This window comes from Salminus brasiliensis, chromosome 7 (assembly GCF_030463535.1).
Source record: "Salminus brasiliensis chromosome 7, fSalBra1.hap2, whole genome shotgun sequence".
In the NCBI taxonomy this organism is placed as follows: domain Eukaryota; kingdom Metazoa; phylum Chordata; class Actinopteri; order Characiformes; family Bryconidae; genus Salminus; species Salminus brasiliensis.
The window spans coordinates 25,281,810-25,301,556 of record NC_132884.1 but is presented as its reverse complement, the minus strand read 5'-3'; the positions used below and the strand labels follow the sequence as shown (position 1 = coordinate 25,301,556).

At 40.2% G+C, this 19,747-nt stretch overlaps 1 protein-coding gene across 1 annotated transcript in view; it reads left to right on the top strand.

Moving 5' to 3' along the window:
• The window catches only part of pik3r3b (phosphoinositide-3-kinase, regulatory subunit 3b (gamma)), a 220,248-nt gene that overhangs the window by 91,894 nt on the left and 108,607 nt on the right, over positions 1 to 19,747 (top strand). The window contains exons 5-7 of the mRNA XM_072684314.1: positions 9,681 to 9,812; positions 16,792 to 16,993; positions 18,740 to 18,825. Coding sequence (XP_072540415.1) covers positions 9,681 to 9,812; positions 16,792 to 16,993; positions 18,740 to 18,825 — 420 coding nt within the window. The remainder of the gene's footprint in view (positions 1 to 9,680; positions 9,813 to 16,791; positions 16,994 to 18,739; positions 18,826 to 19,747) is intronic.

Here is a 19,747-nt window from a genome sequence, read left to right as displayed (position 1 = left end):
ATAGTGGCAGCGCATTAGACCACTGAGCCACTTTGTAAGAATATGTCACAAATATGCAAAAAATTGAGAAAATCAGGCTAATATTTTACAAAGCACTTTGCATTCGAATAAATGTAACACTTACATAATGTGTCACATTGTGAAATTCAATTGCATTCTGTATTGACCAGTTTGCAGTCTGTATTGACCAGTTTGAGTTTCTACAGTAGATGTATTCTGGTGGCTTCTTATTGTAAATGCTGTTAAGGACTGACCATGTGATCTGTTAGTCAGTGTATTTTAGCAGATTTTCCGCTTTTAATCTGGTATTTTCTTGGTCTCAATCTCTCTAAAAGAAAGCCTGTATTGGTGGTGTGTTGACAGTAGATTTGATAGAGTATCTGTGCGCTAATAGCAGTGTTGGCCTTGATATAGAGTAGAATTGATGAGACCTGCTCTAGTAATCGTGTAGTGTGGAGGACGGGGGGTGGGGGTACTGCTATTTAGACTGAACTGTAGCTGAGGTTGGTTCAGACGAGGAGACCAGAGTGTGACTCCTAAGCCGTGGAGGAAATGCTTTGATGTGTGGGTGAAAATGCAGAGTGAGGGAAGTGGGGGAGAGAGAAAAAATGAACCCAAATCCATCTCTGCCACAGCGCTGAGCCTTCACACATGTGAAATCACATTGCAATGCATCAAACCATCATGCATTCTGCATACAAACACACACATACATACAAACTCTCTCTCTCTCTCACTCTCTCTCTCCCTCGCTCACACACACACACACACACACACACACACACACACACACACACACACATACAAAACGTGATTCCTTACTTAAAATTCATATTCCTCCTGGTGTGATGGATTGAAAATCTACTGAAACTACACTTTCTAGATTTCCATTGCTGAAAGCTCACTGAGCAGTGCTTCACCGTAAAGGATGACATTTGAAACTTCAGCATTTACACTCAGGTAAAAATAGCAGTCAAAGCAGCCATCAAGTGCAAGGTATTCATTTTTCTGGAGGTATTTCTAAGATATAAGTCAATCCACATACATTAGGAAGAATAAGCTTGAGATAAGACCACCACAAATACTTCCATCAGATAAACAACACCTTTGTAAGTTTAAGATCAGGTGAATTAGTCCATCCTTTCACTCTGAGACGATGACTGGACTGTGGGCCTGAGTGGATGTGGAGCTCATCAAGAAGTTCTTATTGACAGAAGGAAACAAAGAGGAAAACATCTCATTGATGCAGTTCTGCATGTGTTCTGTGTTCTGCATTATGTGGGTGGAACTTGGATGTGGGTGGATTGGATTTTGGAGGTGTAACAAAGTATTGCACCATTATATAGTAAAAGTATTTGGACACTGCTCATTTATTGTTTCTCCCAAAATCAAAGGTATTAGAAAAAGTAATTGTCTCTACTGACCAGGGCCTAATACATGTTGGAGCATTGATCTTGCTGTGAGGTTTTGATTGCATTCAGCGACAGGAGCATTAGTGAGGTCAGGATGTTGAATGATCACCACTCCACCATCACCAACTACCTAATTCTTCCCAAAAGTGTTAGATGAAGCACCATCATTCCAGAAAACACAGCTCCACAGCTCAGTGCTGGGGGGCTTTACACCCCTCTAGCCCACGCCTTGCATTAGGCATGGTGCCAACAGGTTCATGTTTATCTTCTTCAGAGAATCCTATTCTATGGGCAGTAATTCTCTACAGGTACTAGAAAAAGCTCTGTTTGCATGTGCATTTGCACATCTGTGTCAACAATTGGTCAACAATTGGTCCATTAGAAGGGCTGGCTATGTATTACATAGTTTAGTTTGTATAGTAATATAAAGGTGCAGTGCTCAGCGCTCTATCCCACGCTCCCAAACTAATGTCACCAACAGTCATCATGTCCTATGAATACAACATGGACATGCCAGACGACCTAATGTAATCGCTCTGCCCAATCTGAGGCAATAAAATATTCCTTTCTCTCTCTCTCTCTTGCGCTCTTCTTTATAGGAATTTTTTTACAAATCAATAGAGCAAATTATGGACTAATCAGATCTACATTCTCCATGGCAGTAATTCACTTATGGCTCTTTTTTATCTAGAAGCCCATGACTTTGGCTTTTCTTTTGCACTTTCTATGCAACACAATTGCAGCATTTACCTCTCTGCACCGCTTGAACTTGCTCCCGTGGCATGACTCAAAGCTGAGGGGATGATTAGATAATCCAGTAAGGAGAATTATAGTGTAGCTGATTGGGTTAAGAAGAGAGAGCAGCACCACTGTCCCATTCTGACCATTCTGACCATGCCAGAGAGCTTTAATCCTCCTTATTAGATTTGATTGAATAACTTGCCTAGAAATTATTGTGATCATTTGACGTTTTTCTCCTTTTTTCCACTTTCCTTTTCGACAAGGCCTGTTCTGTGGGAGTAGAGTAGAGACAGGCACTTTGGAAAGGATGCGAACCGTATCCAGCACTTCTTCTTTTGAGTTGATTTGATGACAGTTGCTAAGCCATGAGAACTATAATACAGTGTTTGTTTCATAAACAACATCAGCGAACCAAGCTATTTCACTGGCCAGCTGTTATGTGAGAGTGTGAGAGTGAGTGTGAGTGTGCTTGCATGTGTGCATATGTTAGGAAGTGTCGAAGAGCAGGAGGTTGGAAAGCATCTGCTGTGATCAGGTTTGCCATCAAGTCAGCAGCTAGCAAAGCAGGCTTTAGGTAGGTAGGTTTAGAATGCATGTCCAAATGTTTGTGGACACCACTTTTAATAAATGCATTCAGCTACTTTAAGTTGCACCCATTGCTGACACCAATGTAATGCAGATGGATGCAAATGGACACACATAGCTTGTCTAGTCCCTGTAGAGATGTGCTGCTTAATGTCAGGTGTACATGTCTAATGTCAGGTGTGGACTAGAGTGGTACATAGCCCCCCCCCCCCCCCCCCCCCCCCCCAAAGCATTGAGCAGTGGAGCAGTGGAATCATGGTGCTCTATCCAGTACTTTTGGGATGAGTTGGAGTGTTGGGAAGTTGGGGATGAAGTGGAGTAGACATCTTGTAGACATTCTAACATCTTGACCTCACTAACACCCTTATCGCTGAATTCATCAAATCAAATCTCCTTTTTAAAATACCCTTTATTTCAGAAGAACCAACAAATGAGCAGGTGTCTCAATACTTTTGTCCATATAGTTTAGCAAGCCAGAGGCAATAGTGGCAAGTAAAAACTCCTCAAGATTGAACCTTGAGAGGAACCAAGACTCAAAAGGAGAACCCATTTAAACATAAGAAGGCCTATGCCAGTGTTTCTTAGTCCTTCTACCCACAGCACAGTTATCACCCCTGACCTGGCTCTGCAACTAATTATGGAGCCATGCAGTGTGGTGGGTCAACAGGAGCAGGACTGAGGCAGTTATAAAATAAATTACACTTCAGAGACAGAAGGGGCCTTAAATTAAAGTAATGCATATTTGTTCTGTTAAAGTCCTCTATGTCAACTTAGGATTAATGGTGTTCATAAATACTCAATGCTTATGAATGTGTTATGAAGCTCCATCATAGCAAACCTTTAACTAAAGTGTTACTAAGTATTTAATGTAGGTCAGTATAACAAGACATTTTGAGCCATTTATCATTAAAGGTACATTTGTGATTAAATGTTCAGATATTATTAAAATGACAAGACAAAAATACAATTGAACAATATGACTCTGAGAATATCCCATTCAGCAGAACAGCAATTTTCCCTTCTACATAACCAATACAAGGTTTACAGGTCAGTGCTTCCATGAGTCCAGAACCATCTGTAAGACTTACTGAGCGGCAGGAAAAGGCCAGCTGAGACAGCTTTAGCCTGAGGGGCTGATGACCCTTACCTACCGGGTCAAAGTGATAAGTCTCTTTCTGTGCTTTCTAGCCTGTGTAAGACCTATAGACCTATAGTCTTGACCCCTAAAGCCAGTCGGACACGCCCTAATCCTGTTTGAATAGGGTCTTTGTCATTTAACTACTAACCACGTTTTAACCAAAAGGGACAAGGACATGTTAACCCAGTGTGACACCGAGGTTGTGGGGTGATGGTCCATCCAAAATTAAGCCCCCTGATTGGTGCAATGTTTCTAAAAAGGCTCCTATAAGGCAGTAGGCACAAAGATAAAGCCAGAGTGGATCAATAGAGCCGGACCAGACAGATTGGAGGACCTGAATTTGACAGTGAATTCAATTGACAGGCATGTAAATGGTTGAAGTGGGAGGCTGGCGAAGGAAAGAGATTCAGGCCAAAGCCTGATTGATGAACTAAAAAAGTCTGTTAGCATATTGTCTGTGTCTCTGCGTGTGTGTGTGTGTGTGAGGTGGGGAAGCCAGGCATCGATAAACGCACCTAAAGAAATTCCAACAATGTGAAGATCAAGCCAGGGAAGAGGAAGCAATCGATTTGAGCTCGTGGCGAGAAATGAGAAGCGAGAAGATGAGCATCTACTGTGAAGATGATTAGAAGAATGCCAAATTTATGTAGATGCATTGACCTTTTAGGTAGACCAATACTTCATCGGGAGGGGGCTGATCAATAGATGTTGGTTTCCCGGCTGGCTGTGTGTCTGTGCTGTGGGAAAAAGCAGATAATATGGGAAGGCCCTGTGCTAATCAGGTCCAGGATTATTCCAGGGCTGATTATCAGCTGTATGAGCTGAATCAGACAGTAGGGGTTAAGCAAACTCTTGCACATGGAATATGCATTTTTGGTTGGTGACCAGTCTGGTATCAATTGATGTTGTGGCTATTTTCATAATATGCTATGTTATATTGCTGATGGTTAACTGCTTTGAAACCACCCTAGATGTGATTCTCATGATTTTTGCATTCTGAATCTTAGTTCTGTTCAAGATTTCTTCATTATGTTCTAAGGCAGTTTTTCCTTGCCATTGAGTCCAGTGGCTTGCTCACTGGGGAATTGGACCAGGTGTTCTGAAATGCAACTTTTTGAAAATGCCTGATTTGAAAATGACACTGTTACTGATTCAGGATGGTCAGTATGACATAAATACAGCAATTTGATAGTATTTTCACAGTACGCAGTATTTCGTTTTCTGGACACTGTAGGGCCAGATTGGGAAAAAAGAAAGAACCTTTACACCAAGAGAAGGTTCTTTTAAACGAACACGGTTGTTTATGAAACCAAAAGGGGGTTCCTCTATGACCCAAATCATCAGAACTGGACCTTTTTCTTGCTGGAAATTTAAAAAACAGTTTAAGTAATCAATTAGCAACTTAGTGTCTCACCTACCCTAAGCCCAAGACCTCAGCTCTACAGCATCACTCAAAGAACCCATTGAAACAGCACTATTATTTTACACCATTCAACCCCATTTTGAAGTGTGTATGCATAGTTGTTCTCTGTTCTAGAAGTACTCACAATAACCTTAGTATACTTTGAAAGTGGATTTCCTCATACGTATCGCCATTGTTCCCACCCCAACCGGTAAAGCTTGTGCCCTGTATGTTGGTGGCTAATTCCTTGTCTAATCTACTAGGCATTAAACAGCTCTGTGTCACTCTTGACTCTAGAAACACTGTTCCATCAATAGTTAGCAGTGAGAGAAACCGATCTATGGGGAGACAAAAACAGCAAGTTATACGCCGGCTGCTGCCGACAGCCATGTTTTACACGGAGAGTGTGTGTCCTCAAGCTCTTCATTGGTTGGGGACGCAGCATCAGGTCTACAAACTAATCACGTTTAACGCGGGAGAAAGTCATCAGCACAGCTTAATGGGCTTTTCATCTCACTGGAAGCCGATGACAGGGAAACTTTACAATTAGTCAGGGGGGCGATCGATGCTATAACAGTTTAGCTGCAGGGGTCAGTGGCATCTGATGCTGGGATGAAGGAGGATAACAGGAGAAGACAGAGGAATTTAAGTGGAAGGAAGAAAGGGGGGCTGAGAACTGAGAACTGTGAAATGTCTCCCGTCATAGTTGCTGTCCACCTTTTATTTTTGTACATCTTCATTGAATTTCTCCTCTGGGTATTTTTTAACAGTGTATAGTTGTTGGGCAGACTGCCTTATACATAGCAAAGAAGTGTTGATGATTAAATTAATGTTGGACAGTGTTGGCTCAGCGGTTAGAGCACCAGGATATTGATGGTTTCAAGGCCCAGGCTTTGCAAGCTGCCACTCTCTGCTCCCTTGGCACTGCAGTGATGGCATGTGTGCTCACTGTCCACTTTGTGTGTTTGCTCACTAGTGTGTATGTGTGTTTTCACTGCATGGATGGGTTTAGGTCCCTATCCAATGCTTTTGGGATGAGTTGGGGAGTTGAGGGTGAGGTGGAGTTGTGAACATCCAACATCCAGACCTCACTCACGCTCTTGTTACTGAATGCAATTAAATCCAACCCTCACAGCAATGCTCCAAAATCTGTTAGAAAGTCTTTCCTAGACAATAGAGACAGTTTTTTTAGTAGAATGAGCAATGTCTCTACAATGAATGAGCAGGTGTCCCAATAGTTTTGTCAATATATTGTATAAGATAGATTTGGTTTATTTAACACTTTTCTATACTATAATAGCTTTGATTCTTCACTGTTGCCAATGTGTCAAATATATTTATGTGTAGTTTCTCTAAATCTGCTCTCAGGCTAGCATGCATGTTGTCCTAGCATTCTCAGTTTCAGCCTGCCAGCCATGGCCTTCTCAGAGCACCCTCCTAACCCAAACCAATCAATTTTCTAAAATAGAATAGAAGACAAGCACAATCTTGTGTCACATTGTCATTGCCTTATCATTGTTATCATTTTTGCAAGGTTGCAACTACTAAAAACACGACTTACTGGGACAGAGGTCAGCCTACATTCGGTGTCTTTTGTGAACCACAGCTGTATTAGCCGGCAATAAACTACTAAGCCTATTCAATACACTTACTGTGCAAGACAATGCAATACAACACTCTACTATACAGTCTGCCAATCAGTTGATTGCCTGGTTAAGTTATAGTGTCAACTCCTTTGAGCATGTTGCGCCATGGTACTATGCCTCAAGCAGTTCATAACAATGAGACTTTTTATTCAGTGAAGAAAGCATGCACACACATCTTTTAACAAGAATGAATGCTTCCCAGCACCTTGCAGACTTTACAGGTCATTGACTTGTATGAAGTGCTTCTATATTCTATAGCCCTTCTATTAAACAGACTGGAACTATGTATAAATCAATAGTTATGTCCTGACTGTAAATGAAGAGGCTTTCATCTGGAATGCATGCAAGCATGTTCAGCCTCTTTAACATCTTCTCAATATATCAATATGCCTTTATCATTTCAGCACAATCAAGGCCCTTTTAAAATTCCTAGTGTATAATTACAGTCGTCAAAGCTGCTGTTATCTGAGGCAGTGAATTATTGACTGGTAAGCTTCCACTCAAGTTCCTGTCTTAATGAAGCCTGCTGCTGGATCAGAGTCCGTAGCGGGGCAGGACTGGTCAGGAAGTGATCATTCAAAGTGGACACCTGACTTTAAAGATGAAGAATGGAGGGAATCAAATCATGTACGGAGTATTGTCATATGACTTATCATGAATACCACAATTATTTATCTGAATCAACTCCAGAAAATACAATATACCACTGTATTTAAGGACAGAATTTCAATATTATGATGTGATTTGAGATCTGTCTGGTATCTGGCCAAATACATGCACCCATGTTTAAAAGACCACAGGGTGGGATATTGTGGGAGCTTGCTGATCAGAGATGTCACGTGCTGAAAAGCGGCGGGGGGTGGACCAGAGAAGGAAATGCATGCATGCGCTGAGCTGTTTAGACTGATGTTAGTTAACTACCACAGACCAGTGATAATTAGAATGCATACAATATCGGCTGTTGAGATACTCGTAAGAACATTTGCTTCACTTTGTGCTCTCAGATAAGAGGCTTTATCTTCACGTGTCATTTGAACATCAGTTGGCAGGATGGTGTTTAGTAGAAATGGGCCGATCAGTGTTTTTGAGGCCTATACTGATCTCGATTGGTCAATCGGCGATACTGATAGTGAGGACGGGGCTGGATACCAGATTAACCTTTCCGTGTTTATTTTTTGGAATCAACCATATTTAAAATGTAGAACTCCTAGAAATACAGCGACTGAATAAGAAACCGCAGGGCTTTGTGACTGAATGGTCTTGCTTAGAGCTGCTGTAAACTGGCAAATCTGATCTTCTTAGGAAGTTATTGAAATATCGTATATATTTTGGCTGAAAATTGGCACAGCTGATGGATTTTTCCATGTCTAGTGCTTAGCCTGCTAGCTATCTTATTTGAGCCCAATCAGCCGGCTATGGGTTCGAACACGACAGAACCTGTTGCATTATGACTCGTCACTCGACTTCATTCTTTTCGACACAAGTTTTTATTGTCAGTAGCGCAGCAGTTTGTCAGATTAACAGCTGTTCTGTGCTATCTTAGCAAGTGGACATCTGTCTGTAGCTTTCTGCTTCTCGACTTCATCCTTCAGACTTGAGTCATTCTTGATTAAAAGTTTGTAAGTGGGGTTTTTCTCAGACAGACTTGCTAACTAAGCTAACGCTAACCTGCTATAACCAGGTTTATTGCAGTTTACATGTGAAAATGTTGTCAAACTGACAGTTTAGTATTTACTAAATGACTTATTTTATATTGTTCACCATATTGTGCATCAGTCTTTGCATTTAAGTCACATACTTTGTGCTAGTTGTGCCACACACTTCTCCCCGCCCCTGGTAATACCACTGTGTGCCGCAGTAATATTTGAAGATGGTATTACGGTATGAGAAAAGTGAATACCACCCAACCCTGAGACCTGGTCAAGAGCTCACGCTAAATAATGTCACAGTTGCTTTTCCGATATCAGTATCACAGAGGTAGCTCTGTATATGGTGCAGAATAGTGGAGTCAGGTGTGGGGAGTGGACTTCACGCGTATATTTCTGTGTATGATGATTCACTCTGTCCTTATTAGAGAAAGAACAACATGTTTTTATTACAGTCTATAAAAAACATTGCCCAAACTGGTTACGAATGGATAATCTTCCCAGCTTTTCGAAATGAAACACTTCATTTATACCCATCATTCATTAGAACTGTAAGTCACTGTAAATAACTCTTAAAAGGTTACATAAGTGTCTGCAGAAGTATATTGTGGAAGCGAGTTGCACGAGAAGGTACGCATGGAGAATATGCGTACAGCTGCTGAGGCTAAACATTCAGTGCAGCACGACATGAGCAAAGAACACCACTCCATGACAGCATTAGTAACAAACAGTTGGCTACCAAATGCCTAGAATCACCCACTTTAGCAGATTCCATTGATTTTATGTATGTGTGACAGTCTAATCAGAAGCTGTTTTTTGCTTGTTATTGCAGGCTGAACTGGTACACTTAAACCCAAAATACAATATCCCATTAACCCAGAATAACCTTTATTAGAAGTTAATATATATATATATATAACAAACCTGTAAAATCACTTAACTTACTCTCTACTTCATCTGCTGAAACAAAATGCGACAACATTTTTTGACCTTTTGTTTAGTACAGTATAATGTACTTCACTGTATTGTTCAAACCTACAGTTAAAATTCTTAATGTGTCTTTCTTCCTGTCTCTCTCTCTCTCTTTGTTTCTCCCTCTCTTACAAACAGACCCCGCTACAGTGGACTGTGAGCAGTATGACTGTTCTGTGTTGGCAGATACACTGAGGTTTTACCTGCAGGAGCTGCCATGTCCACTCATCCCCGCTGTGGTCTACAGTGAGCTGGTCTATACCGCTCAGGGTAAGCAACACTCAAAAAAAAAAACCCAACACAGCATGTATAGCTATCTATATATCTATCTATCTATATATATATATATATATATATATACAGCTGTGCTGTTATTTCATGATAACACACACTCTTCAGTGTTCTATTGCTTTTCTACAACACTGTGGAAAAATAATTAAAGTGAAAAAAAAAAAATTAACATCTGCATTTCCTTACGCCAAATTCTACTTCCCTAACAAGCAGCTTGTGGCTGTGTCACAGTAACTCCACTCCACAGAGCTCCACTCACTCACTGCACAGCCTGCAGTTCCTTCTCCAGCTCCTTACAGAGATTTCGTTTCCCACCCACAAATTTTTATGGTTGTTGTTGTTGTTGTTGTTGTTGTGTATCTCGTGTCTTAACCCCTTTAGTTTAGTTTTAGGTAATTCTTGTTTTCTCTCATTCAGGACAATTACCTTACTTACCTTTTGCCAATCAGCTTTCATGAAAGCTAAGAACTAACTGTGTGTGTGTGTGTGTGTGTGTGTGTGTATATATATATATACAAGTAAGTTTCTTAAAGAAATGTAGTGCTGTAAAGTGCTTGCCCCAAATAACTATGACCACCACCGGGTCATGTTGTTGAGTGGGCTATGTGTCGTACTCTGGGGTACTTGCACAAGGGCCATGATTCCCATTTTGTTTCAGTACAAAACTATTTATTTGCTGAGTCCTGGATGTCAGAAGTGGTATGGAGCTAAATAACTAAAAATAACAGAACCAAAATGAGGTGAAACGCAATTACAGATTAGTGATAGCCCATTTCCAGCTGGAAGAAGAAACTAATTCAGGGTAAATTTAATAATTAACCAATATGACATTTAACAGAAGTATTTCAGAAGAATATATTCAAGAAAATCTCATATTCAGTAATAAGGTGGATATTCTGTCATAAACAGGCCGAGAGGTGAAAGGTGGTTGGTTCTCTGCTCTCTGGCGGGAACGAGCTTCCAGATGAATCTGCTCTGCTTGTGTTGTGACTCAGTGCTTTAATGTTCCAGATTAAAAGTGGCAGCAGAGAGTGAAGCATTTTCACTCCTCTGTCTCTTTCTCTCTCCCTCTCTCTCTCTCTCTCTCTCTCGCTCAAGTTACAGATGTGTTTTATAGGATGCTGATAAATATACACAATTACACTGAAAGTCCAGCGTTACTCCATATAAACGGTGGTAGGAGCAAAAGCATACGTTTGCTCACCCTCCAATAAAAGTGGGGATGCACATGCTCCTCTTGCTCCATTGCGCAGGTGCCTACGTGTGTACGTAAGTGTGAGTGTGTGCTCATGTTTGTGTTTTAGCGGGGGTGCCAACATGCCCAAGGGTGAGTTAACACCATTTCTCTCTAACCTTGTTCTGAATTACTCCCACAGAAGCCAGCGCACAGAGACACACACACATACATACACACACACACACGAGCGGTCTGACTTCCCCCTTAGCCTCGTCTGATTGCTCCTGAGCATGGCCTGATTTTGCTAGGACAGACTGGCTGAATTATGTAAGCCCTGTTCTCTCAGCAGTGCCTCATGATGATGACTGCACTGGCCTAGATCTCAGCCTTTCTATATATGCCACGTCCTCTGAATCGATGATGGCGCATTTCTCTGAAATGATTATGGTCTTTATATGACCATTATGGACAATTAATGAAGGCCTGTAAATTTAAGCCTGCAGTTATCTGTAGTCTGTGTAAGAGACCTTTTTTGCAATTTTCTAAACAACAGCTTTTTGATATTAGACATGCTCTTTTACAGTAGGGTTCATCAAAGCTTCTTTAGGCAACACTCCTCTTTATGGGGTAGTTTTTTATAGGCAAAAGCTCAAATTACATACACTGGACTTGTACAGTTACCAGTCATTTACTGGTAGTACATACCCTAATCTTAAGCTGGAATGGAAAAGTAATTAAAAACATCTCCCTCACCTTTCAGTCATGTAGAGAAGAACCAAATGGATTTCTCTGTGTGAAGCAAATGAAGATCCAGACAGATTTTGAGTGGATTGAGTTTATTGTTTTTTAGCAATGTACACTTCATGTTATATATTTTTAGCAATGTTAGCCTAGCATCCACTGTCCTAAACTAAAAAAGCACACGTCAGATAACAAACATGTTTTGGCTGATACACTGCATCCAGGGTCAGAGATAGACCATGTTCATTTGTTCATTTTTCACCGAGCTATTCCTGTAAATGGTTCTTGCCTGGTTAGGGAGTTCTTCTAATGGGTGGAAAAAATGTTTTATATGTTTCTGTAAAGAACCTATATAACACCAAAAGGGTTTCACTATTGTTAAGATTACAGTTTTAAAGACAATAAAGAAGGTATAAATATGACATTTATTACATAAGAGTATAACATACGCACATTTGATTGCTAAGAAAGGACGCAATATTTCTGCATTAAGATTTTGGTTAATAACCTTTTGTGGGAAGGCCTTTGGTCATGATTTACCTCTCACAATCAAATCTTACCATCCTGCCATTACCACTGTCTGGACCCAAACATGCTCCAGGTTGTCTGATTTCTGTAACAGACCAAATCCAACAATTTGCCTAAATAGTGCAATGGCATTATAACCATATACTGATATGCTGTTTTCGGTTCTAAAAACACTGATGATAGCCGCTTACTGTATTAGCTTATTTTATTTTTATCTTATCTTATATCTTAATCTTGTTTTTTAACATTTTCTTCCTATTCCTACTTTTTTAACCCTATACCTCATGTTCTCCTAACATAGTTTTAGATAACCTAATAGCCTGCTGGTTTTATGTTGATTGGAAATCTCAGAAAAACTAACATGACATTATATTTGTCCATGTTGTCCACTCTTCATATAAAAGGAATTTTATAGTACTAATCAATGTCACTTCTTAGCTGAGGCTAATCTTAATGGCATCTTTCACTGTTATCTGTCAGAGCGCATAAGCCTAAATCACCGCCCATCTCTGGCCTACTCAGAGCTACTGTGTCCACTTCCAGGCATGTGATTGGTCATCTGCTGGCCAGCCCTTCCCCCGATTGTTTTATGCTGAGTCCAGATGGACTCGGCCAAGTTCCCAGTCGTGGCCTGCAGCCTGTGGCCTTTATTAAACAGGGGTCATTCTCTAATCGATAATGGACAGCAGTTGGGTGTGGGGGGCTGTTCCTCTTCAAATAGCATGTAATACATCTATGTAGTTGAAGATTTCAAGAGCAATGGCCATGGCTGGAGTGTGTGTGCTTTGTGTGTGCTTTCATGGGTCTGCATGCGTAGAGTGTGGGTCTGTGGGTCCTAGGCCAAGGTCAAAGTGCTAACCCACATTTCAGACCAACAGATTGTCAAACATTCATCATTCGACCCCCTCTGCTTCCCCCTGCCCTTTACCTTTGACCCCTGGACACTTATCTTACATAAGCACTATGGCTGAGGCGCCCTAACCAGACACACCTTAATGGCTCTGCTCACGTTTGTGATTTGTGGTGGAAGTGTAATCGGCAGGAGGTTAAGAGATGTTGTTCGAGTGGAAGTGGAAGAGTGGCTGAGCAGCTTTTAGCTTTTTGCCTGCACTAAAAGTGGTGTGACAAAGATTTGTACTACCTGATTATAAGATGGATGTGTACTGGGCCTGACCGCTGTGTCGGCTGGTCGATAATATCAGAAGATATTGACAACCCATGTTTTTATTGGTATTGGTGAAAATAAGCTTCATAGCTCAGCAATAACTACTGCAGCTGATCTCCCAGTGGTAGAGCAAAAACTAGACTGCTGTAAAACTGTGAGTCTCTGTTTAACTGTATGAGAGAAACACAGACTGAAACCAAAAAGCACCATTACGGGATATAAAAAAAATCAAATTCAGATCTGTGCCTTAAGAAGCAAAAAACATATCGTAACTCACGGAATATGGGCAATGTTATAAGCTGAATGTTTGTCTCCCAGTATTGGCATTGTTTTTGACATTCATAAAGCATAACATAATCTCGAACATTAAGAGCAGCTGTGTAAGGCACTTCTGCCTGTCCTAGCTCAGTATACATCCACTTTATCTTCTAATAGAATTATTAATAAAATCCATTCACAGTGAATCCATTAAACATTATCATTTTTAATGAGTCATTCATTGAATGTGATAAAAAATTCAACTCATTTCAATAATTGGAATATTCTACTACCAGGTTCTAGGTCCAACATAACGTTGCATCATCTGAGTGTTCTGAAAATCACAGAAAAAACAGAAGTAGATTTTCTATTATTTTACATTTGGCTATTTTTGATACCCAAATTATTAACTAAGAAAGGAAATTATTAATTAACAAAAACATTCCAAAATCATTCTTTAAAATTCAGTAAAAATCTTTAATCTTTTCATGCCATTTGCCTGTAAATTAATTGTTCTGTTTTTGTATATGCTGATTGTATGATGGCTAAACTCACTTTTACTAAGTTTAGCCATTATTAACTAAGAAACCTTGAAAAAAATGCGTCCTGAAATGGGGTAACACTTTTGAATATATTTTTAAATAATTTATAGACTTTGACTGTAAGGGCTAATTCTAGTATGCTATATTATCAAGCTGTTTGGTATCACCTATTCTTCAGGCTCTCGGGGAGTGTATATGAATAACGCTTCAGAGTGATGTATGAGCTCTTTAAGAGATGAGCCTGAAGCACAGATGTTGGCCTTCTTAGTGTGGGAAAGCCTGTTTGAACAGTGCTCATCAATACTTTGGTTGCTGTCTAAATAAGAGCTTTGTTCCCCTGTGCATTTGCAAACAATAGGCTGCAGTACAGAGCTAGGCTAGAAATGCTAACCCCTGCTGGGTTCACACTACAGTCACAGCTCTTGGGCTTTACTTTGCATTGCAATAAACAGTGATGCAGTCTAAGATAAGATCTCAATCCCCCGGCCGATAGTGGTGGATGATAATAGTCCTGGACTACACCTCAGATGTAATCACTCAGCCGACGGTTTGGGGTCCAGTTTTGAATTCATATAGCTTATCACACATTTGCCTGTTGTAAGTTGTGAAGTAATCAGGATCAGGACGATTGAAGCTGGTGGTTATAAGCTCCTGCGACATTTTGATGACATTAGTAGTGTAGCTTCCATTCAAAACTAAAGAATCAGACTTCAGTAAACACATCTTGACCAATGGATTAAATATGGAGTAAAGGGAAAACTGTATATTTGGTGTTTAACCCAGAGAAAATACTTAATTTATGGGTAAAGTAAGATTTTGGTGAGATGTCTCAAATGACTGTGTAGGTACACATTAACCTTATAAGCCTTATAATAAGCTGTAATGTATTCACTACAGATGGCTTACAGTAATGCATCATATGTATTTCTCTTGAAATTATGCAAATATCTCAGTAGTTGTAACATAATATAGTTTTACATATATTAATATGTACTTATATTTATATAAATGGCTGTTTCCCATTACACTCATTAAACTCATATTAGTGTGTAACTACAAGAGTGAAAATGTTAATATACGTGTAATTACAGAAGAATGTAAATATGTATCTACCTAGTTAAGAGAGACACTCATTATAAAAGGAGAGCCAGATTTCTTTGTTAATTCATACAGAGCATACAAATGAGTTTCTGTGTGAATGTGTATGTGTGTGTGTGGAGTGTAGGGGGTTGAACTGCTGACTCAGCGTCTTCCTCTTCAATTCTGGCGTCTGCTGCTTCATTCTCTTATGTGACAAACTCCCTGTCTCTGTAGGCCGCTCCAGTAATGACAGGCTGTCTCCCCCCACCATGCAGCACACTGTGGCCTTCCCAGCTTCCCAGCACAGACAGACAAACCACCGAAGGAGGAGATACCCAGCTGCAGCAGTTTCTGAAAGGCTGCTCACGTAGCACAAAAATTGGAGGAGGTTGCAGAGCTAGGGTTGAAATTTAGGCCAGCGATTTGACCAAACGAGTCTCGCATGTGAAACGCTGGGTCTGCCTCTTAAAGAAATGCAGTGAAGTCAAGTACTTCTTGAAGTAAGAATGCTTCAGGTGGAAATGAGCATGCTTTTGCAAGAGAGGGATGTTTGCTTATGTATTAAATACACAGTAAGGTTCAGCTCTGCCAATTGTGTGCTGTAGGTTTATAGGAGGTAGATTTATACATAGAGCACAATGATCTCATTGTACTTTACACTAGCATACACTTTTCCTAAGCTGCAGAGGACGTCCCTACATCTCTCTCTTTTTTTTGTTGGCAAGTCCCGAGGCTATAGTTGTGCATGGGGGGCTGAACAGTACACTGTGACACACTGATCGTCACGTAGCAATTGTGCACACTTTTCCAGGCACGCTCAACAGTTGCAACAGTTTATAGTTGGAGAGGTGGACAGACACAACAACTGACCACACAGCCATTGCACTTCCCACACAGTGGTATTGCCCTGCAATGAATTTAGGGGGTTTTAATAGGCATGACAAAGTGAAGAGAGAAAAAAACTATTGTCATACCATTCAAAAATTTGGAATCACAGATGTTTGTAATTAGTTTAAATAACACAAAACCATATTTTTGTTTGTCATTACAATAGATGCTAGTGCTGCAGAGAATTTGCAAAAAAATGATTTTCTACAATGCCTTAATTCTGAGGCAGGTACTGGGACAAGACTTTAACAAGAAATGATTTAAAAAAGAAAATTATATTATGAACAGTATTTTGTTCATAATGTAATAAATAGTTTTGTAAACTGTGGAGTACGTCTTAAAATATGACTTGATGTTTAGTGTATCATGCTCCGGTTACCATTGTATTCTAAAAGTTACTATTGAGTAAAGTAAGAATAAGCAGTAAATTGTTGGTAGAAGGAGAAAGAAATGGTAATAAATGATAATGAATCTTTTTAGCTGCTTCACTTTATTAATTTGACCTAAAAATGATCACACAGTGTAAAGCATAAACACCCTTTGGGTGTAATTACTAAATAGTCTCTGTCATTCTCACAGAAACTCAGAGTTTGGAGGAGTGCGGTCAGCAGCTGAAGAGAATCCTGGACTCCCCCAGCGTCCCACAATCTAATCACCAGCTTCTGGTCCATCTGACCCGGCACCTCAGCAAGGTAGCCCAGAGTGGAGGAGCTGCTCAGGCCAGCCCCAGGCTGCTGGGTCAGGCCTACAGTGAGGCCATCTTCAAAAACAACCATTTCAGGTAAGATGCATAATGAAAGAGCCTTAACTGAGACTGACACTTGCCAAGAGTTTCAGTCCAGGCCAGCACTGATGAAATGATCTCTGAAGCTTGTTGCTGCGATCACTTTCAGATTTTCCATACGACATACTACAAAGCCTATACTATCAGATTTATCCGGATACAAGATGCATGTTAATGGCAGGTGTAAACAGGTAGGCAGTAGGTGGTAAATGCACAATTTTTTTGTTAGAATGGGCTCTAACAAAAACAGCTTTAAGAAACGTCTTAGGAGGATATTGGAGAATGAGGCCAATTGACCATCTGTGCTTTTAAAAATGCAAAGGTATCAAAGGCAAAATAGTGGGGAATCTATTTTGCATGCTTGTATATTTCCATCTTGACATGTATGAAGTGTCTATAATTTTTGATGCCAATTATTGTAAAACAGTGTCTCAGGAGCATCTTACTGATTGGATGGCATGACTGATGTGGTGTATTATTGCTATACATTGTATTAATCTCTTTGTTTGTTCTGTACACAGAGCTTCAGGTTTCCCAGTGCTGACACAGCTTCATATACAACGTTTTCATTATAATGTTGAATAAAATTATTCTTTATTGCATGGCAACACATTCACAGCTTGCAGTATTACAGGCCACGTAATGTATTTCCCATGATAACTGCGCTAGAGGAAAACCACATCACTGTAATGACTGTACTATTAACTTTTTTAATTTCTGTCATGAGGGGGAACAGAGATAAACTGCAATAGTTCAAAGTAATCTCAAGACTCTCAGTGTGTTTCACATCTCATCACACGTACCTTGTAAGCGGTGAGGTACATAATAGGGAGTAGTGTGATAGTGAGTCATTGGGCATACAGCATGTGTATTGTGCTCTGGCCTCAACTAACTGGCCTCTCTCTTATTTGATTGCGATCTGCTCTCCTGCTTCATATCCAAGTGAAGGAACAGCGATGGCACTTTTCTTTTTCACACTGTCACCCACTGCCCTGAGATTAGGAGAGGGGGGGAGGGTATATTATGCCTTAAACAGTCATTTTGTTTAGCCATCAACTTCAGCTCATGATGATGACTGAGATCATAGAAACCTGATGGGACTTAGAAATGAGAAATAGGCACTATCTTATTTACTGACAAAAAGCAGTGCAACAGATTTGGTAAAGGTTTGCTTTTCAGATACTGTCCTACAACACTGATATATCATAAAGTATCATACTTGCCATTGTGAGCTTGTGAGATCGTGTCCGTTCACAGTGCATTTCTGGGGAGACTTTCTGTTGAACACCTGTATTAGCAATGGATGCACTTTAAAATGTTTTTTGGATGCGCTTTTAACAGTAGACGCTTTTAACAGTAGATGGTGGAATACTGGAATATATATATATATATATATATATATATATATATATATATATATATATATATATATATATATATGTATATATCATGATATACATGCTGAAATAAACTAGAGTGGATATCTGACCATTCTCTAGCTTGCTGGCATCTCATGATGTGCTTGAGTGCATCTCATAAAATTGAGAATTGAGTGCCTTAACCTGTGAGTGAGTTTTTTCCTATGCATGGATGCAATCACAACACTGTGTGTGACATTGATCAATCAGCTACGTGCAGGACTTCAAATCTCTTGTTTGACCTCACATTTCAGAGGTTTATGGGCTGTGGTTGAACTGCAGTATTTGAGTCTCTCCTTTCCTCCCTCTATCCCTCTGTTTCCAGTGCGGATGTGAACCCAGAACACCATGTGAAGATACTGGAGGCTCTTATCTTGGTTGGAGGACTGATGGAGATGCAAGCTGCCCCAGGTAGGCCAGCCTTCCATTGCCCCTCGTGCACTCTTAGCAGCTTATTATCCTCCCAGAGGCTTTAGGCTTGGTCAAGTTGAGTGGAGAATGTGGGTGCCTCCACCCCTTTTTTATCTCTCTGTTTTAGAGAGCAAAGGCCAGAGCATACAAAGGCAGCATTCTCCAGCAAACACCAGTAAACCTAAATGTTGAGCCAGTGTGCCCTACCTTTGTGTAACTGGAGTCCCTAGAATGTTCTTTCTCATTCACTCTGGTTCATTTGGCTTGTCAGTTCTTATTAACGCAATAGGCCACAGGAGGCCATGCATTACAGTGATGTTGCAACAGTTAAGGGGATTAACTCACTTAACTGTGGGGAATGACTATAACGCATGGCTTTGAGTGACTACAATGCTAAAATACAATATTAAATAACGATAGTAAATTATGTATTGCACTTTTATTAACTTGTGATAAACAAATCTTCCACCAAGCAATGTCATTTTTTAATCATGAGGCAGGAGTTTTAAAGCAGCATAACTACACCAGGAATCTTTGGTTTTTAATAACATTAATCCAGAATTTTGCAGTGTGTATATCGAGTATCTTGCAGTGATTTTGGACGTACTAGAGTTTAGAACCAGAAATAGTTGTTGTAGAATTTGGAATACCATAAATGTGACTGCCAGCATGTTTGTTAGAGATTAGTGCAATCACTGTAAAACATGAGCAGTCCCCTTAAAGAACCACTGAGTTACAGTGCACCTTTCCTCAGAGTTGGATCCAAACACAGTGGCCTTTATTTCAAATGGGTTCTTTGAGAAACAGGATTTCATATTAAGGAACCCCAAAAGATCTCACAGGCACCTCTGAGATCAGCGGTTTTCCTCATTCATCTTTCCTAGTAGATCTTTAGGCCACTGTATTTGGATCCAACTCTGAG